Raw genomic sequence first — 22,703 nt, forward strand, 5'->3', positions numbered from 1 at the left:
TCGGCAGCGGATTCGCGACGCGCGACGGCCGAATAACGTACAATTTACCTATTGTTATTTTTTGGAGAAATCATTTCTGTCTTTGAATAAATAAATAATTACTTGAATCGAGTGTTCGTGCATCATTACCGACCGACCTCACATATACTTCATCGAGATAGAGCTAAGCAGCCAATTTAACTCGAAATAATAACCCAGGTAAGTTCCTGTCACTATAATAATTTCTAATAAATGATCAAACATATTCTAAAACTACACGTCACGGCTACGTAGTCGTGACATAACACTGGCATGGTGTTGTTGTTGTTGTTGATGTTGTTGTTGTGGTTGTCGTCGTCGCGATCGTCGACCTGCAACAAAAAATGGAAAAAACCTAGAACATACTACCGCTGATTAGAAAAAAAGAAAAGAGAAAAAAAAATCATACCTGTTCTCGTCGGCGGCAGGGCGTCTCTTGTATCTCTGGTGAAACTAAGTTCACCAAGAGCGGCTGTTGTGGCGTTGTGATGTCGATCACGGGTACTGCTCGAGGCGTCACCAGGTCGACGTGTGTCACGTGTCGTGATGATGGTGGTGGTGGTGGTCGACACGAGACAATTACCTGACAGACCATCTACGTGGTCGTCATCGTTATCAGACCTGCAAAAGAAAAAGATTCTTTATTTGAAAAAAATCAATTCATAAATATAACAATATCTATAAATATAACAATATTCAACGTACACTTTCACCGTTGGAAACAATCGCGAGCATGGAGACGGTGGCAGTAACTCAAGTGGCGACCGATGCCTGCTGTAATAGAAAACACATGTATTTGTACTGAAATTCCCTGTATAATAAAACTGAGAGTAACAGTGTACTATGCCGATAACAACTACGACGACGGAAACCAGACATCGTAAAAAAAAGAATGCGATCCAAAAACAAAACAAGAAATTTTAACTACGCGAGAGAAAGGGACATTAAATTTGAAATTGGAAATACTCTCTCTCTCTCATATACACATGTACATATTATATAACGAATAATACAATATTATTAGATATATAAATTTTTAATTGCTTAATCATACTCTCACATTCCTTATTCATTGAAAAAAAGAACAGAACCTCTTTTTTAATGTAAAGAACATATATGCTCTTATTATTATTATAAAAAATTTATGTATAACTAATACCATTATATTGATAAATTAATAAAATTTAAATATAATTGTGTTATTAGTATAATAGTATTAATTATATATAAAATTTTATAATAATAAGAACATATCTATTTACATTTAAATGATTTTGTTCTTTATATTATAAAAAAACAGAATGAGAGAGAGAGAGAGAGAGTAAAAGAGAATGAAAAAAATAGGTATTTACAATATTATTGTAGATGGAGGTGTCAGTGGCATCCGAATTGTTACCGCTTCGTGGATGTCGTCGTCGTCATTTCTCCTCGGCGAAGGTATTCGCGGCTGCTCGACGACTTCGTCCACCGCTGCTTCATTCACTCTGAAGACATTATCTTCGGAAAGATCGCCGTGCTCGCCAAATGCTTCCATAGCTTGATCCAATGCATCTTGCCACGGCCTATCGTCTGGCGCAAACAATTGCTGCAGAACTCGATCTCTCACTTCACTATTATATTCGCGCTGCATCTTCCTTCACCAAAGTTGACTTTCCAACCAAAACAATCACTATGACGTAACGTTGCGAGGCGTTCGAATGTTATTCATTTTTGGAAACACTTGCCGCGCTTTGGTCATTGGTTGAAGATTTGGGAGTAGAGGGTGCGAGACTACGCGACAGCACTGATTTTGTCGCGCGCATAAGACGATCATAATTAGTGGTGGGAGTAGGTAAAGAAAATGTGATTAGTGCGGAGAAAAGACGCCAATGTGTATTAATACAGGATCGCGATAGTGCGTACGCTCTTTTTCTTACGCAATGGACGAAGAGTAGGTGGTGGCAAGCCGTTGGTAGTGACAAGTTACAGTGAACGAACGATCGGCTCTTTTCTGGGCCACTTTTTTCAAGTTGACGAAGCTATACAATCCCGTCAGTTAATTAATATCATCATCAGATCAGATAAATTAAAAACAGCACTTTTCAGTGCTAAATTTTCAATAAAAAAACTTATATTATTTTTTTATAAATCAGCACTTTTCAGTGCTATTCAAACGTATGGTTAAATACAACATAGACCAACTATTTGTTCAATAAAAAACTTATATAATTTTTTTAAAAAATCAGCACTTTTAAGTGCTTTTCAAACGTATGTGTAAATATATCGTAGCCGCAAAGGTAAGTACTAAAAAACAAACGTTTCAACAAAAAAACAATAACAATTTAAAGTTACAAATAAATTCAACCTTGTGTTTTTCTTTATTCTTACCCCTCCATTATCAGCGAGACGAATAGGTAAGTATAAGATAAGTATTTTTTAATTAGTTAAAAAATATATACAAAATTAAAATAGTTCGTTTAATTCAGTGTACAAAATAATACTAAAAAATGATAATTTTTCCTAAATCATGAAGTAATATACAGTTAGTATGCACTATCTTTAGAGAAAGCGACAATGACTCAGATGGTAGAGCACTGTCGTATAGATGCAAAGGAGGCTAGGTTCGATTCTCCTGTATGTCTATTACCGAAAGATTATTACGAGAAAAAAATTCGTCAATAATGTTACTAATTTTTTCTTATAGAGTATTAAATGTAGACAGTTAATTATTTATATGTAAATTGTCAACAATTAAATCAACAGAAAGGACAGGTCATTTCTTCTTAATTAAAATAATTGAAATATCGTTATTAAAAAACAACAAAAAAAATGTCTAAAAATCAGTGCGTATATGCGACAGTTTTAAATGACGTCACTCGCATAGACCGTTGAGTCAATTCCCCACAACTTGTATGCTTTATATACGCATACACGCACGCGCGCGCACGTGTATGTATAACTCATAAAAATTAAATGAATTTTGTATGGAATGTATGGAATGAATAGAATGTATAACACGCATGGCATGTATGGAATTTTTTTAATGGAGGATGGAGGGGGAAATCTCAATTGTCCGCTCTAAAAATGAGCTGCATCTCATCAGCAGTCGCATTCGCATCCAGAGTGAACTAGTGTAAAGTGTGAAAGAAAAAAGGTTATACGAACATTCTACAATGAGCTCCAACAAGATTGACTATAGATAATTATTTGTTTTATTGTTTATAGAATATACTTTATATATTTTTTCAATATTTTTTATTTGTGCAGATTTGAGCAAGCGAGGCTGGATAGCTTCACGTCTCAATGGACATGCGCACACGTACGACCAGCAGATCTTGCTGCGGCCGGCTTTTATTATACGGGGCAGATCGATCAAGTGCGCTGTTTTGAATGTGGTATGGAAGTCTGTCTGTTGGGAAGAAGATAATGGCCCTATGACGGAACATAAATGCTGGGATGGCGGCTGCCTTTTCATTCGTAACAGAAGTTGCGTCAATGTGCCGATCGGATCGAGCCCCGTACCGGTACCTCCTCGAAGAAAAAGTAAAGATGTTTGTGGACCGTATAAGCTCGAGTATCGGACAGCAACAGAGTTCGCAACAACTAGCCCACCTTCGAGTACAGACGAGCCTGCGTTATCGTTATCGATAGAGAGTCTTGTTACAAAGCTTTTTTCCGATTTACATTTGACGGAGAAATGTGCTTCGAAAACCATAGCAAATGCAACTGTTGGTATGGTATCTATTTGCGAAGAATTTGTACGCGGTTATAAGAAGAGTATCGATAAACAAAATGAAAAAATGAATGAAATTCTCGAAAGGGTTGAAAAATCGCAGCGAGATATACTAAAAATAGTAGGCAATATTTTGCGTCAACTTGAAATTACCAGATGTAAGATATGTTTGGATGCTAGGGTCGCAGTACTATTTTTACCTTGTGGACATATCACTGGAATGTGCATCAAGAATTGACGATTGTCCAATATGTCGTCAAACTATTACTAAACGCGTTCATGCTTATTTTGCGTAAATTTGTTCTTGTTTGGTTTTAATGAAGTTCCTATTATTTAAAAAAAATGTTTGTATACTTTTTTTCTCTTTTAATTTAATATTTTTTGTATTTTAATGTAAAATTTTTTTTGTTTCTTATATATATATGTAAGCATCAATTTTTGAAAAACTAAAATTGTGCTAAGAGGTAAGGCAATAATCAACTCTTGTAAGATGAAGTTTATAACTGTATTTACAATATTTACACATTAGTCCAAACTATTAATAATTGTTAAATAAAAGTGATATCTTAATAACTAACCTGAATCTATACAATAGCCGATAACACGCCTTTTATACGTCTGTATACAAACGTCAAAATTAACGATGCTCTCTGCTCGGAGTCTTATTCTCAACTAACTACTTACTACCGACTAACTATAGCTACAAGAGTCTAAGCCAAGCTTGGTACTATACACAAGCTTACATCCCCCTCACTAAGACCGAGAACACCCCCCTTCGAAATAAGGAACAAATTTACTAGAATGAAAAATATTTGATATTATTCTTTTAAATCCACTGTCTAACAGATACATTGTTTTTGAGATATTTTTTTATTTTAAATGGACCAATTCTGATTGGGTCCATTTTATTCCTATTTAATTTGTTAACATTTTGTACATAAACTAAGTCACCTACTTTATATTCTATTTGTTTTACATTTTTATTATAATATTCTTCATTTTTATTGTGTATTTCTTTTGATTTAATATAAGCTAGTTTTCTATTTTCCTCCAAATTTTTCAGATTATTATTATTTATTTCATCTGGTAAATATGAATTGTTTACTCCTGTTAATAGATAATTAGGAGCAAATCCAGTTGAGCTATGAATCGTATTATTATAATCTTTTACACATTCTTCTGCTATTGTAGGCCATGATTTATTTTTATTTTCATAGATTTTGCATCTTATTCTGTTTACCAAAGTTTGATTTGTCCTTTCGTTTAATCCATTTGAAAATTCGCAATCCACGGCTGTAAATACCATTGTTATCTTCCGTTCATTTAAATATTTTTTTAATTGAGCTGAATTTATGCCTGGATATTGATCTGTTAAAATTATTTTAATTTGTCCATTTTTTTCTATCTTTTTAGTTAAGTTTATGAAATCCTTCGCAATTTGAGTCTTTGAGGTTATTATATATGCTAATCTTGTAAAATGATCAACAGCCAAGTGTAAGTATTTTTTTGTACTGTTCTTGCTTTTAAAACCTCCTTTTGTATCTATAGACACTATTTCTAAAGGTTTCTTTGCCGGACCAAGATGCGATAATGGTGCTTTAAAACAACCTATTCTTGACTTATTTTTCATGCATGTTTCACAGGATCTACAAATCAATCTTATATGTTTATACATACTAGAGTCACGCAGCGCGCTACGCGCGCCTCAAGCTGTCGTTGTTACGTGATATAATTTGTAACATAATTGGTGGTTCGGATTACACCTTAAACTGAACGTTCACTTATGATGTATGTAAAAAAACTCAGCCTACGTTACCCTTTGAAAAGAGGCGCGGGAGGGGGATTGCCTATATGCCTTTCATCATTATAATATGTTACCAAATGTGTACCGGTACCTATTTTACCTCTGCAACGTTCATACGATTTTCCTTGGAGTAACATGACATAACATATTGTTGTAGAATAAACATTGTAATTATAGTTTTTATTAGGAAAGTTATTAAATAATTATATGATGTTATATACAACAAATTTTTAACAGTCGAATATGTTTTTTATGAGTAAAGCTCTTTGTAAACATAATTTTTAACCTTGAAACTATTTTGTCGATGGCTTCCAAGAAAAATTTTAATGGTATCCCATGATCGTACCCTAGACATTGCTACATACAATTGTCCATGATTGAAAACGTCTCTACGTAAATCAATTGCAATATTATCAAATGTTTGCCCTTGAGCTTTATTAATCGTCATTGCAAATGCTAATTTAACAGGAAATTGACGTCTTTTAAAAGAAAATGGATACTCGTTAGTACAAAACAATGAGATGCGATTTAAAAATATTATATCATTAGATTTATCTCCTGTTAAAACTTGACATTTCAACAAATGATGTGAAAAATCTAATATCCGTAAACGTGTACCATTACATAAACCTTCATGAATACTAATATTTCTAATAAGCATAACGATACAATTTTTTCTTAATCGTAATTCATATGGAGGTAAACTGGAAGGGTTTAAGGAATTTAAATATTCAGGTAAAAGTACTTCATCAAATTCTCCATTATCACATCCATCAGTACTGTCGATTGCTGTGTAAATGTGTTCCGTGCTGATATCTAGCAAATTAGTAGTTAATTTATTTATCTCATCGACATCAGCATTTCTTGCAGCTAGAATAGCACATTTACTCATGTTATCAAATTTCTTTTCTAAGATTAGTTTACCAAATACAGTCTGAACAACATCATTATTGATATCGAGAATGCAATGATCAGGCAACGTCAAATTATCGTGTTGGTCATTTAATGTTCCATCGCCAACTAATATTAAAAATTTTACAAAATCAACTTCGTGAGGTAAAACTCTCATATTCGTTGTAAGATTATATTTGATGAAGTGCCTCCATAATTCACTGTATTTTATTGAAAGATTCAATGTTTCACTTCTTGTTCCATGAAGTCTAATTGGTAAAAGCTGTCGAAAATCACCACCTAAAACCATAACTTTACCACCGAAAGGTAAATCATTGTTCATAACATCTTTAAGCGTTCTGTTAACTATTTCCAGTGCATATCTTGGAGCCATTGGAGCTTCATCCCAAATGAAAACTCTTGTTTCTTTTAACAAAAGACCTTCTTTAGATTGCGCCGTAATGCTTGAAGATGAATCGCTATACATAGGAACTGGAAGGCCAAATGTTTTATGCACTGTTTTTCCTTTTGGAAGCAAAATTGCAGCAATCCCTGTAAAAGCCATTGAAGTAACTTTAATATTTTTTGAACATAATAAATTATAAATAGTTGTATAGATAAAAGTTTTCCCCGAGCCTCCTGGGCCATCAATATATAAACAATTATTATTATTCACCTTATCATTAGTAGCAGTTGCTAAATCCAAAATAACATCAACAATTTCTTTTTGTTGTTCATTCAATAAATTATATTGTTGTTCTCCGATATCTGCCAAATGTGTTTGTGATAACTGATCGCTACTTTCAACTAATAAATGAGTAATTACTGTTTGATTCATAGCAGGAAAATCAGACAAACTTTTACCTTCATGATTTAACATATTACTTATGTCAGCGTATGCCATTTGATGACTTATATCAGTATTGTTTGTCCTTGAAAAATCTTCGGATAATGCATCTTTAAAATCATCCCATAATTTTTCTGGATGAATTGGTTGACAATGTATTAAAATGCGAACAAATAATTGTCTAAGTCTTCGTGGCATCATCCATAATGTTGCTTCTTGTAGAGCTTTAGCCCACTCTTGGTCATCTTCTATTAATCCCAATTCAAGACATGCTGCTATGAATGAAGGTTGTAATATGCCGTTAACTGTTTTTAATGAATCGAAGCTTGTAGCTCCTCGTGCATGCAATAGTAGTAATCGCAAGTGGAATAACTCGATTCGTGTAGGACTGATCGAAAACATCCTTCCAAAACAGTTGAAATGCGATTTACGTGCTACCCATTTGGTTACTTTGATGCCATTTGTTTTTTCTTTTTTATACGTAAAAAACCTTGGAATATCACTGTACAGATATTGCCGTGCATTTTCATTTTCAATATTCAACTTGAAATAATCAAGCAGTTAACTATTTACTTCATTGAGATTGTTTACAGAATTGTTTGCATCAGTAGAAATGATAACACACTGTTGATTTTGTAAATGAACTGGTAATCGCTCTATAGTATGACTTTTGTCTTGTAGACTTTTACTCAAAATTCGATAGCATGCTTCAACAGGTCCAACATACCGAGTTTCTATGAAATTAGAAACTTCATCATGGTTGATAACATCTTTAGATGTATTTTCGGTCCCAATAACGACAGTAGCTGCCATGTCCTTTATAAATGTATTTATATAAATATTTTACAGCTCGAACACTTGAAACAATTTCCACATTCATATGACAATCAAACATTTTTAATAAGTTACGGCAATGTGGTACAACCCATCGATTATCAATAATATGGCCATTAGGTTGTTCATGTGAAACACCATCATCTCTTCTTTGATAATGAGGATATCCAGTTTCATCCATAATTGTTTCATTTTGAAATTCTTTTGGGAATTTTTTTGAACATTTGTTATTTACCATACACCAATCACCGCAAGGTCCATGCGTCATATTTTTTACAACGATATTCAATAAATCAGGATCAATATCTTTATCAGGTAATTCAGCGGATATAAATTTGTTAACCAAATCAGGTGTGGTTATTTTATGAGCATATTTTAAGGTAATTAATAAATGCATATGAGGTAGCCCACGTTTTTGAAATTCTATAACATATACGTACAATTCTACTTCTCCAAAAACATTTTTTTTTATAACAACGTCGAGTAATCGATTTTTTTATAAATGAAATACACGAGCAACAATATCTGGTCGATCACATGCCTGTTGGCCTGGTAAAAGGTTTTCTTGAATCTCTTTCCACCTTGGGTTGCAAGTCATCGTAAGAAAAATATCCGGTTTCCCAGTTTTACCAACTAAAGACATGGCATCTTGATAACTTTGTTGCATGTGACGTGGTGAACCCAAAAAAGTCGATGGTAAAATAACTGTTTTCCCTACTTCACCATTAATGTCATTTGCAGAATTTTGCAAATAATCATGTAATCCTTGGTATGTATCTGCTTTTAACTCTCTTTGATGATCTTTACACCATTGAATTCTATCTTTTTCGATTTTAACATATGAATCTACAACCCATTGTTGAAACAATCGACGACCTAGTAAAATGGAATTAAATTCATCCTGCCTTATAGCCATTTTATATTTAGTATAGGCCATTCGCGTTACTCGTCTACTTGAATCATTATCATTTACCTTGATACGTTCTAAATTTCTATGCCATCCTCGTGAACCATAAGGATAAAACAAAGGATATATCCATGGCTCCACGTTAGGATCCATAGTACTAACATATTGCAATACCTTTCTATTTTTGTTTCTAATAGTGACATACGACTCTGGAATTTCACCATCAGCAGTCGTTGAAAAAATAGTAGCAACCTCGTTTGTTCTTTGAAAATTAAATCGTCGTCTATCATTTCCTGGTTTCAAGGTAAATAATAATTGCAATTCAAGTTTCTCTTCGACATTCATTCGAGATCTCTGCTCATTTATTTCTTGTTTCATCATTGCGTATGACTGTGCAAATATATTGTTCTCTCTTATTATTCTGTCTAACGTCGTAAGTGTTTCTTGTCTAAGATGCGGGTTTTGTGATAATCGTACATGAAGAGCCTCTTCTTGATCAACAAAAAAGAGCTGTCCATAAGCAGGACTTTCATTCAGGCAGGGATATAGTGCTGTATTGATTTGATAATATATCTGCCCATGAATTTTGAAACAATATGGCCCTGGACGGCGCTGTTGAAAGTTAACTAAATTGGCATTAAAAGAAGCAAACGAAAGCGAATTATTATAATAACGAATGTTATCAAAAAAATCATTTGAATTTGCATGAGTTCCATCAAACAAAGATGATAATTCTTGAGGAAAGTCAGGGGCAGCATCTAGAACTACTGCTCCATGGGAACAACAATCATTGAAAGATAAGCCTTTTTTATCAACTTTTTCCGATTCAAAATGTTTTGCTTTACAATGCTTACATAAAACATTCATTTTTCCTAAATAATCTTGTGCAATTGTAGAATTTCTACGTTCATCATTTATAAGATTACGCACAACTTGACGCCTAATTCTCTGACATTCAGCATTTCTCAAACGTCTTTGAGCTTGATACACTTCTTCTTCCTCTGGAGTGCGTTTTTTTTTGTTCTCCCCATTATAAAAAAAAAAAATGAATTTAAATGTACAAAGTAAAATACGATAATAATGGTAAATAAATATTTTACTGTTTAATAATCAAAGTATAAATAATAAGGTATTCGATGTTATTAAAATAATAGTATATTCAATGTCTCTCTCGTATAAAATAAAAAACAGTTAAAATCTGTTCCGAAAAGTAGAATGATATAGTACAAATACAAGCCAAGTACAAATGTACTTTTTTGGCTTAGTGCATATTCTACTATCAAATTTGGTTTTGTTTTACTTGAAGTTCGTTATCTTTTTTATTTTTTCAATCAATTTTCGTTTTTCTGTGTTCTTTGTTTCTTTATTTCATTATCCAGTTTCGTTTTTTTCTTAATCTTTGTTTTTCAAAATTTCTTTCAAACAGTCAGTATACTTTCTTCTGGTTATTCTTACATAAATTTTCTATTGTGTTCAAAAGTCTATCTAGAAAGCAATATTTGAATATTGCAATTTCTTTCAAGCATCTCTTTCTTAAGAAATTAATTTTTTTGTTAAGTAAGCAGGTGTGAATAAAAACAATAAAATAGAAAGCACTTATGAATAATAATAACGACAACTATATATGATGTAAGTTAACAATTTATAAGCTATTTTTTATTTTCATAAATTAAACATTCCAATCAAATCACTATGAGCGATATATGACTTTATTTCTGTCCAGTAATATATGAAAAGAAAACTAAATTAGATGTATTTTTGTGGCTAATCTTATGCATGTCGTTATACCGTAACAGATCAAATTGAATGTGCCTATAAAAGTGCATCAATTTCTCTTGAGGAACCTGAAATGAAAGAAATATATTCATCAATAAATGAAACATCTCTTCTCAATAACAAAAGATGGATATAAGTAGAAAAGCTTATTATAGTGATCGTTAGGCTAACATTTATCCATCTGAGATTTTTTAAATAATTTCAAGACATTGCCATATTTTTCGCTATCAATACACAATTTATAGTCTAAACAATCATGTAATCAAAATATTTATGAGATGGATGTAAGAAATAGTAATAAAATAGTCAAATTATTCCAAGAATAAGTAAGTAATTGAGTAATTGTTTTTAACAATTTTAAAGCGATCACTGATACTTTCTATCAAATGAAATGTCATTACATTGGAATTGCTTCAACTGTTCATCAATATAACATGGCATGCTAAAATGTTAAACTAAAAATGCCTTATTATGTTATTATAAATGCTACCAATATTAGTATATTTTCAAGTAGCAAAAATATCAAATCATATCTCTGCATGAATAAGGTTAGAACTTCTAAATATTTTTGTTTCCAATAATGTATTATATTAACTTACCTAAGGTAATATTTTACTGCTGTTAAAAACAGCAATATGCAGCTTTGCAGAAGAAGAATGAATTGAAAGCTATGTCGATAATTTTATTATGCTTATATGCAAAGATTACACAACAGTGCACAGCAACTACTGCTTTAAAAAAAAACGTGGTTTCTGTGACGACCGTTCCATTACCATGGACATTACGGTTGCTATAGATTTCAATGACCATATGCGCATGCCCGAGTTCGCGTATTGTCTTATGACCGTTTCGATTGGAGACCCAATATCGCCAAGTACAGAGTAAAGTACTATTTATATTTTAAGCAAAACTGCACAGTTGAAGAATGTACATATCAAAAAATATAAATTTAGTGCTTTCGGATAATCCATATAACATTTTTTAAACGTTCAATCAATGTAATTTATAGAGTATATCTTTTTATTGAAAATATATTTGCAATAACGATTAATAACATTTGCAATAATAATTAGTAGCAATATTAAACGTTAGTTCACTCCCTAGTTTGCCCTAAATTTTGTAGAATAAAATAATACTAATTACTTACCTTCTCAAAAATGAATTCTGTAAAAGAAAATATAGGAAAATGTTTTGATATTAAAACAATTTTATTTTTAAGACACATGAGGGATAGGAAAAGTTTTATTAGAATCACGTTCATTACAAATGTTATTTTCATCACATTGATGATTACCGGAGAAAAAAAATGTTTTAATCACATTCCTGGCAAATTACAGTTTAATTATTGATAAGTATCAATTAACACATTACTTGAGTCTTGAATACAAAAGTTGAATCCAATGAAACATTTTATTCTCTAGGTAATTTGACAATTTTCTTACAGGCATAATAAATTATTTATTTTATTAAAACGAACTTACAAATGTGTTTTTATTTCAAAGTATCGGTTATTACAACTAAAATATTATGCTTATAGCATTATTTACTTTACTTCTTATACAAAAAATGCGATATACTTCTTACACAAACAGTTCGACCGATGTACGCACAATAAACAAATTTGAAGCTCTTATATTCTATTTTTACATGCATAAAGACATACGGAACGTTATTTATTTTTTTATTTTTCATTATAAATATTGACTAAGGCCATACTCGATCGCGTTAACATTCATTGTATCTCAACATGCTCACTCATCTTACATTCGCTTAAAGCTTATTTTTATCACTTCCGAATAGGAACTTGAGTTTACATTTTTTTAAACATCAGTCGTGTACAAACTCCAGTCTGTGACTGATAAGTAGGGTACGAAAATAGCTAATAAATAGTGTGAGAGATGAGAGATTATCTTTATATGCATTAATATATACGAAACGTTATATATCTTTTTTCATTATGAATAATGACTAAGGTCATACTCGACCGCGTTAACACTATTCTAAAAGCTATTCAGTCAGTTTTTTCAGTACTGTATTACTTAAAGAGAACTTGAGCTTGCATTTTGTTAAATTAAAGTTGTGTATAAACTTCAGTCATTGACTGATAAGTTTTGTACGAAAATCGATGTAAAAACGTCATAAAAATTTTTTTACTCCTACTACAAACGCGTAATTTGTATTATTTAATCGTTACATATATAAACTGTTATAAAAAGTTATTTTAATTGTTACATTTTAAACTATGACAAAGGAAATACTTGATAATGTTAACATTAACAAAACGTTATTTCAATTTTTTGTACTATAAATTCGCGAGTTTTTTAAAGAATATATTCATGAGCGTGTATATGACTCCTATCTCACTTTACTTATCATCTTTTTTTCAAGGAAACTCAATCAATCAGACTTATGTATATAATGCAGTAAAAAATGGAGCTTGCATTTAGTCAATGAGGATAATGAGCACTGAACGTTAAATAGATATAAAGTCGTACCAAAAAAATTAGTTGTAATTGTATTAAGAAATAGTAGAAAATTAGAAAAGAAGCGAATTTGAACGTAAATGCATTATAAAAAAAATGAAAAGTAAAAATATTCTCAATACTTATTTTGATTAAAAGAAAATAGCATATAAGCTATTGTTTCTTATAAAAGAAAAAGAAAACAACCTCATTCTGGAGCCCTGCGCTTGGGAAATTTTCTGACGTTCATACACTCCTGTGGAGTTAAACGCTGATGATCGAAGTCAGCAACGATGTCGGTCATGTTTGGGCAGGTAATAGTTGTCAATGAACCTGTGAATAAAAAATACGATAATTTATTTGAGAAATATAAAATAGTAAAATCAATATTTTATCTGAAGTAATGGGACAAAAATAAACGTACCACTTTCAGTGATTCGTCCTGTAACAGTCACGAAAACACCAATAGGAAGTTCCTCTGTCGGGTTGAAGTTGGTTACTTCCAAGTTCACCTTCAAAGTTCCGTCAGTTATTGCTGAGCTACCGTAGCTTGATCTTGCTCCGTAATGATTCTCTACCAATCGAAATTTCTGCTTCAAGTAACCAGTTAACTCTGTAAGAATTTCAGATATTACATTATATACAAATTGAGTTACATACAAACACAACTTTTTAATAATCAGATCAGATTAAAAATTGTAAAAATCATGCATTCACAATACAATATTTACATATTATAGATATACACTTGAATATGATTTTAGCGAAACAATAAAATTTCATTGAACTGCGATAATTTTTACAACTAAAGAGAAATTAACTTGAAAAATTAAAAAGTACTCACTAATCAATCCAGAAGTGTGCTCTGCAATAGTGTCAAACCCAACGTCAAGTGGTACCTCATTGAACGGAACATTTACGTTGCGAAATCCTATGTATTCAATGTCAGTGCCTGCTTGGATAATGATTTCATAAGGCACATATCCTTCACTTTCTTTCTTGGCGTACTTTTGGCCTTGAGCTTTAGTAAGCCCGCCGATGATGTGTAGTACCTGCAAAAAGAATGGTATTATAGTCATGCAATTATAAAATAAATAATTTATTCTTTTTTTTTTCTACTTACTCTATTGATTTGTATCTCAGGCTCGTACTTTGCTATCAGCTCTCGCTGCCACACACAGCATGAAACCTTTTTTGTTCCGTTGCTCAACACGAATTTGAATAAACGAAATTGCCCTTGCTTTCCAACGTCACGTGCAGCAGTTATTTCGTCAACATATCCAATAATCTCGCTGCGAACAATCGAATTACAAAATATATTACAAAAATTTCCAAAAAAATATTGAAGTTATACATTTATGACACTTACGTGGTCTTGTCTTTGTCCACTAACTCGTCAAAGCCATCATCGTCAGTCAGTTGGTATTGAAGATTATTTGGAGGGTCCATTATTAGTGGATAGAAACTGAAAAAATTATTATTTTTAAATGAAAGGAGGTTTCAGCATCTTACTCAGATTCATGAGAAATGCAATTTAACCACGTGGTGTGTCGGATATGACAATTTTTTTTCTATGTTAACTTCAACTTAAAAATTCATAAAAAATACAATGAACGCATTTCATAATTAACTTCAACTGCAAATATTATTATAATCGTTAAATAACACATACGTATGTTATAAAAGCAATTTGAAAATAACATTTTTTGCAGACATAACCTTTCACGCTACAACGCGATTATGCACAACGAATGTGTTTACCGTGATTACGGTGGATTAAATATTTTTTCAACTTACCTCGGGGAACGTGGCCTGTCTTGCTCTCAACTCTCAACAGCTCACTAAAGATGGAGGACCACGAATAACTGCTCACGGTACGCTGACACTGATGAATGTTGAATGCGACCTCTATTGTTCTAAAACTATATTTCACTCTTCCTACTTCGCATCTCACTCCCTCTATCTCCGTCTCACTAACGCATCACGTGACTACCTCTTAATCAATCACATCACGAATAGATTGGCTTCACTTTCGCTCGGGTCTTTTTCTTATAAGGGGATTCTTAAAATAAAATTTTTGCCCCACTGTTATTATTAATTGCTTGGAACCAATATGCCCCTGATCAACATGTATTTCTTTAATAAGAGATTTTCCAAATTCTTCTGTAATCCATATCTTCTCTCTATTATTTAAAACTTTATAAACTATATTATTTTTAATAATGCACTTATCATCTATTTTTAACAGTTTTTGATTTTGCTGAATATCTTGAAGTTGTAATACATTTGAAGTTTTAATTACCGAATTGTACTCTGTTTCTTCTTGAGATTCCAAAACTGGATTTCTAGACAGACAATCAGCTTCAATATTATCCCTACCCGGGTTATAAACTATTTCAAAATCAAATTGTGATATGTAATTTAGAATTTGTAATAAATCTGTGTCGTTACTTTTTTTTATATTAAAATTTTCCAAAGGTTTATGGTCTGTATATATAATAAATTTCTTCCCAATCAAATAATATTGCCAATATAAAACTGCTTCTTTGATAGCTAAACATTCAATGAATATGGCTTTTTTTTTCTTTTGAGCATCGCTCAACTTTCTAGAAAAAAAAATACCGATTTTAATTCATTATTTTCTAGTGGCTGCTTCAATATTGCCCCTACTCCTTCTATGCTTGCATCTGTAAAAATAAAAATTGGACCTTCTGGATTAAATATTGCTAACGCCGGAACAGAGCATAAATATTCTTTTGTTGCTTCAAAACTATGTGTACACTCTTTTGACCAATCAAAATTTACATTTTTTCTTAATAAATTTCTCAAAGGATTTAGTAAGACAATGTGATTTGGTATAAATTCCAAATAAAAATTAATCTTACCCAAAAATTGTCTCACTTGTTTTATTGTTTTGGGAATAGGAAACTTTTTTATCGCCACCAAATTATCATTGATTGGTTTGATAGTATTCAGTCCTATTTCATGTCCCAAATATGTTATGCTTTCTTGAGCAAATACACATTTTTTTCTATTCAATTTTAAACCTTCTTCGTATAACGCTTGTAGAACTTGATCAACATGTTTTACATGCTCTTCATAATTTTTAGAAAATATTAATATATCATCTATATAGTTTATTGCAAAGGCATCTAATTTATATTTTCTTAATATACTTGCTAACACTCGTTGAAAAACAGCAGGCGCGGACTTCAATCCAAAAGGTAAACGTTTCCACTGCCAGTGTCCATGATGTGTCCCAAAAGCTAATTTATACCTATCCTTTTCACGCACCAGAATCGACCAAAACGCCGAATTTACATCTATTTTTGTATACAAACTACAATCTCTGGTACGTACAGTGATATCATCTATCCTTGGAAAAGGTTGACATTCTGGCACTACTATTTTGTTCAATTCTTTGAAATCAGTACATAGACGTGATCTTTTATTTTCTTTTTTCTTAAAAACCATGGTTATAGGAGCTGCATAAGGACTGCTTGACTCCTCTATTAAATCTGCTTTATTCAATTTATGTATTTGATTTTCTATTTCCACTTTATCTTCAAATGAGCATCTATACGGTTTCTTTGAAATATACTTATTCTCTGTTAATTTTACTGTTGCTTCATAATTTTTCACTGTGCCAACATCAAACTTTGTTTCTGCAAAAATTCTTTCATGTTTTTTTATAATATCTTTTATTTTATTTTTTTTTAATTCACTTGTATAGTTTTGTTTATCTATACTTTTCTTTTTTTGTTTTTGTGATATTTTTAAATTTTCGTCTTGACAAAGTCTAAATTTTTCTATGAGATCTAAGCCTATCAGTATTTCATTCTCAATAACTCCTTCCTGAACTATGAAAACCTGAAAATTCTTTTCTATATTACAAATTTTTATTTTTAATGTAATCGTACCCTCTGTTTTCGTTATTCCAGCTAAACCTTTTATCATATCTCTCCCACTTATTATATTCTCAATATTTATTTTATCTTTTAAAAATTTAATATTAATCAAAGAAACATTAGACCCAGAATCATATAAACCAATTACTGGAAATCCGTTTGCTAAAAGCTTTACTTTAATAAGTGGGAGAATTATGCGTTTTTTGCCGCCTCAGAACTTGCTACTACTTCCTGAATTTCACTGTTATTAGTAATTTTAATATTCTCATTCTTTTCTTTTTTTATTTGCCTATCTTTATTATTGCATAAACTTTCTAAATGAAATCTGTTTCTAAAACCTAACTTCTCACAAATATTACATGGTCTTTTTTTATTTGAAGATATCTTACTTACATTATCATTCTTTGTATTATCAATTTTACCAATTTGTTTTAACTTTGACATTAAATCCTCTATATTTACCATAGACTTTCTATCTAATTTATTTTGAACAAAGTTTGGTAAGCTAATTACTATTAAATTTATTTGTGTGTTTATCGACATGCTATCATCGGCTTCTAACAATAATCGTCTTTTCTTTAAAGCAAATTCTAACAGAGAACCATTATAAAATTTATAATTGTAAGCGTACGCTATATCTGTCCAAGACTGTGCAGAGAAGGTGTCAATAAATGCATTATTCCATACTTCCCAATTTAATAAAGGGTTTTGCATAACAAAAATATTATACCAGTCTAATGCTGATTTTTCCATAAATAACCTTAATACTTCAGCGAACTTATTTTTTTTTATCCTTACTCTGTCACACTCTTGTACAAATAAAGTTATCCACGTATTTACGTTTTTATTTTCACCATTAAATTTTTCAATTACAATGTCCTTTACCAGCGAACTTGTTTTCCTTTCCGATGTCATCGTTAATTCTTTATTTACCTTCGCCTCTTGACTTGTGTCAATCTCCTCTAGGTAGATATCGTGAAACACCACATTACCTTCTTCATCCAAGTAAATGTCCTTGAGTTCGTCTGTTAAAGTTAACATTACAGGGCGAAATTTATTGCGAACTTTTAAACTCTTGACTATATTTTTAACGATTTGAGTTTCGAAAAGTGGTTTATGTTGAGTACTAGTTTGCTGATCTTTTGGAAATAAAAAACTTTCTTCCTGATTCAGCAGTTGGATTTTCTTGACTTTTACCACCGTGCTCCTTGAGTCAGCACCAGCCTCCGAGACAAAGTAAAATTTTGCTTTAACCTCCATTGTATAGATTTGTAAGCATCAATTTTTGAAGAACTAAAATTGTGCTAAGAGGTAAGGCAATAATCAACTCTTGTAAGATGAAGTTTATAACTGTATTTACAATATTTACACATTAGTCCAAACTATTAATAATTGTTAAATAAAAGTGATATCTTAATAACTAACCTGAATCTATACAATAGCCGATAACACGCCTTTTATACGTCTGTATACAAACGTCAAAATTAACGATGCTCTCTGCTCGGAGTCTTATTCTCCACTAACTACTTACTACCGACTAATTATAGCTACAAGAGTCTAAGCCAAGCTTGGTACTATACACAAACTTACATATATAATAATACACATTTCTAAAATTTATATATATTATAAGTGAGTAAAAAAACAAGGATTTATCGATACGTTAATTTTTTAAATTTATTTTTAAACTTAGATATAAAAAGAACAAATTACATATCACGACTTTTGCGAGCGAGCCTCCATCTACTGATAGCCAGCGCGTTTTTAAAAGCACACGGTGGATTTGATAGATACGCGTTGTGGTTACTGCATACGGAAATGCTATCGTTTGAAAGATTCTTGAGTGATGGACAACCCAAATCTTCAACGTTAACCACAGTCGTTCTGTAAAAAAAATCATTAGATATCATGTTTTCTCTTTAAGATGATACGCGACGAAAAGACATTTACTGTGCATTGGTCAACAAATTTCTCAGCCATTTTGTTTTTTCAAGACCTTTGACAAAATAGTTGCTCCAAAAAGTGTTTTTTTCATTATTTTTCCAAGATCGTCGTACGGTAAATCACCAGATTCCCACAGAATACCATGAAAATTTCTCGCTAACCACCGGTTTTCACACTGATTTTTCTTTAATAACCACTCCTATGGATAAGGTGGTTTAAACAGAAGCACCGATGAAGTTGGATCTTCTTCCAGAGGACAAACAGCAATCTTCTTGAATACGAATTCGTTTAAGGTAGTTTTAAAGCCCTATACGTCTACAACAAAATCCATCGTAGTAACTGAGGAATCGACGTCGACGACTGCGTCAATACAGACGAATGAATGTCTCTTTATACTGAGCTTGCACTTGTTGATGTCCCACTATAATTTTTCGATCAATCACAATTGTTCACCCCCTCCATACTTTTTCCAACCAATCAGCATTGACGAGTAGTGAATATAACGCGATGAATTTGTCAAATCTGCTCAGTTGAGTAACTAGCATCAAGGCTGAGTATTTCAAGAACACAGCTTTGTTGCTCTTGCGCGCACATCGTCTGGCGAATACCGGTTATGCTAGTGTCGAAGACATCGAAAGATGGTTGACACTGGGTTCATTGGCTTTACGCAAAGCCGATGAGCTTTCTCGTTCGCCTAGCTTGATCGTGTCTGGTAGACAGAAGCTGCAGGCAGCTATGTGCATGATTAGAAGCGTTTTACATCTGCTAAACGAATACAAAAGTAGGCTGTTGGCACAGCCCCCCATTGCCACCTCATCGACTGCCGAACCTGTGGTGAGCAAGCATAGCGAACAATCGATATACGAACCTCTCGTTATTTTGGATGTAGTTGGTGAAGGTCTCGAACCGGCTAGTACTACTATTACTTCTACTACTACTACTACTACAATTACTACTACTACTACTCTTACTACTACTACTACTACTACTACTACTACTACTACTACTACTACTACTACTACTACTACTACTACTACTACTACTACTACTACTACTACTACTACTACTACTACTACTACTACTACACCGGCTGTTGTAAATCCAGCTCAAGATTCCACAGTTCGCTGGAACGACATCAATAGTCCGTTCAAAGGCAAAATAAAGACTGATGTAATAACCAATCTGAAACATCTGGATTTAAATGCGTTTTTGAGGCATGCCAAACCATTATTCCATGCTCAAATTAAGGAGACCTTGAAGAAACATAGTTCTTTAAAAGTGAATGCCGTACTGGATGCCGAGTATGCAGTCGAAAAGAATAATTGCGATGAAAAACTCGATGTGAAGCATTTCAATACGAAGATGGTGCCGATATACCTAACTACAGATATAGACAAGTGGTTCATTGAAAACGTTTTAGAACCAATTAGTAAGAGCACGGAAGAATTTCAAGAACAAGACTAGGGCTGGTCTCTTTGTGTTATATTGAACTTGACCGTAAATATCAGCAAGTACAATCCTATGAGAGCTGGTTCTTACGTTGAATTGCCCAAGCCTATTAAAAGAAAGAGAGCCTGTGTGAACGTGCGGAACAACGACAACGAATGCTTTAAATGGGCCATCCTTTCGGCGTTACATCCAGTCGCAAGGATTGCATGCCGTGTCACTGCCTATACTGCTCATCAAGATAAATATAATTTCAAAGATCTATCATTTCCGGTACACCCGAAAGAAGTCGTGAAATTTGAAAAGCAAAACAACGTTTCAGTGAACGTGTACTTTTTAAATTTGAATAATGGGTCCTACGATGTGTTGCCGCAACCTTTGACCGATGAGAAAAAAAACAGGCACCTGAATCTTCTTCTAGTGAAAAATTATTATATCGATGTGAACGAAGAGCAGCAGCAGCAGCAGCAAATGGAACGTCCCGGTATATCATAGAAAGTGCACTACGTTTGGATAAAAGACTTATCTCGATTGATGTATCGACAGTTGTCATTTCGCAAATGTAAGCCGTACATATGCGATCGTTGCTTGCACTATTTTCTAACTGAAGAGAGATTGAAAACTCACGAGATCGACTGTAAAAATGTGAATATGTGTAAAATTGTGCTTTCAGTGTCAAGAATAAATATTTACAATTTGAAAACTTTAAAGATGAGTGCGCGGTACCGTTCGTCGTGTACGCCGATTTTGAGAGTCTCTTGGAAGCGGTGTCCAACGATGAGCGGATCTATCAACGTCACAAACCGTAGAGCGTTGGCTTTTTCGTCAAGTGTAGCTACGATGACTCTCTTTAGCGTTATCGAAGCTACAGACAGAAAACCGTCGATGACGTTGGTCCGGCCAAGTGGTTCGTTCGCAATCTTCACGATTTGGCCAAGTATCTGCATGAGTTGTACAGAAGCCCGCAGCCTATGGCAAATTTAACGTTCCGAGAGGCATTTAGCTTTCTTCGTGCTACGCTATGTCATATATGTAATAGGCCTTTTGACAAGAAGAAAGACACAAAAGTTCGCGATCATTATCACTTTACTGGAAAGTATCGTGGAGCTGCTCACAGCAAGTGTAACATTGCTTATCAAGAATCGCAAACTATACCCGTTTTTTTCATAATCTCAGCGGATACGATGCGCATCTATTTATCCGGGAAATCGCGGACGAATTTCCCGGTCGAGTGAGCCTCATTCCTCAAATCAAGGAAAAATACATATCTTTTAAGAAGTACGTGGAAGGTACCGATATAAAGCTGCGTTTCATCGATTCGTTTCGATTTATGGCGTCTTCGCTCGACAAACTATCGTCGTACTTGGAAAAACACGATATTATAGAGCGACATTTTCAGCAAGATGACGGATACACACTGCCGCAGATTGCCCTACTCAAGAGCAAAGGTGTATTTCCGTATGACTATGTGTCGTCGTTTACAAAACTCGAGGAGACGACGACACTTCCACGAAAGCAAGATTTTTACAGAGGTCTGTACGATTCGGCTATCAGCGACGAGGAGTACAGTCACGCGGAGAACGTTTGGAGAACGTTCGACATCGCCGATCTCGGCCATTATTCAGATTTGAATCTTAAGACGGACGTTCTCTTGTTGGCAGAAGTTTTTGAATATTTCAGAGCCAAGTGTCGAACGGTGTATCGTTTGGATCCGACCCACTACTATACGACGTCCGGATTGAGTTGGGACGCCATGTTGAAGTATACGGGTGTAAAGTTGGAGCTCTTGACGGATATCGACATGCTCATGTTTGTCGAGCGCGGCATTCGCGGTGGAGTTAGCCAGTGTTGCAACAGGTACGCTGCCGCGAACAATCCATACATGGGTGACGACGACAACGACGACTACGATCCACAGAAAGATGACAAATATTTGATTTATTTTGACGTCAATAACCTTTACGGCTGGAGTATGACCGAGCCACTTCCACTCGGTGATTTCGAATGGTGCGACATTGACGCCGCCGCCGCCAACTTTTCCTTCGATATTCCCGATGACTTAACCTTCGGTTACATACTCGAGGTGGATTTGGAGTAACCAGAAGAAATTCACGATGCGCACAGAGAGATGCCATTTTGTCTGGAGCACAAAGC

At 33.3% G+C, this 22,703-nt stretch overlaps 2 protein-coding genes across 2 annotated transcripts; both read right to left on the reverse strand.

Annotated features, from left to right (window-relative positions):
- Nucleotides 1–252: 252 nt before the first annotated feature.
- LOC131675284 (ATP-dependent DNA helicase PIF1-like) lies at nucleotides 253–8,085 on the reverse strand. Its single transcript, XM_058954212.1, has 4 exons — nucleotides 7,864–8,085; nucleotides 5,900–7,815; nucleotides 602–639; nucleotides 253–350 (listed from the first exon to the last, which is right to left on the reverse strand). Exons 1-4 carry the CDS (start codon nucleotides 8,083–8,085, stop codon nucleotides 253–255), a joined length of 2,274 nt encoding a protein of 757 aa, XP_058810195.1.
- A 517-nt stretch (nucleotides 8,086–8,602) lies between these two features.
- On the reverse strand, nucleotides 8,603–9,880 carry LOC131675285 (uncharacterized). The gene has a single exon (XM_058954213.1). The coding sequence runs from the start codon at nucleotides 9,878–9,880 to the stop codon at nucleotides 8,603–8,605; it is 1,278 nt and encodes a 425-aa protein (XP_058810196.1).
- Between the last annotated feature and the right edge of the window lie 12,823 nt (nucleotides 9,881–22,703).

Source organism: Phymastichus coffea, unplaced genomic scaffold (genome assembly GCF_024137745.1).
Source record: "Phymastichus coffea isolate CEN01 unplaced genomic scaffold, Cenicafe_Pcof_1.1 PCOF00018, whole genome shotgun sequence".
NCBI lineage: Eukaryota > Metazoa > Arthropoda > Insecta > Hymenoptera > Eulophidae > Phymastichus > Phymastichus coffea.

Coding starts and splice junctions, on each gene's coding strand:
- LOC131675284 (XM_058954212.1), bottom strand. CDS start 8,085: ATGGCAGCTACTGTCGTTATTGGGACCGAAAATACATCTAAAGATGTT. Junction 7,816..7,863: donor CTACTGATGCAAACAATTCT/GTAAACAATCTC, acceptor GATTATTTCAAG/TTGAATATTGAAAATGAAAA. Junction 640..5,899: donor GTTTTCAATCATGGACAATT/GTATGTAGCAAT, acceptor TTTCTTTTGCAG/GTCTGATAACGATGACGACC.
- LOC131675285 (XM_058954213.1), bottom strand. CDS start 9,880: ATGAATGTTTTATGTAAGCATTGTAAAGCAAAACATTTTGAATCGGAA.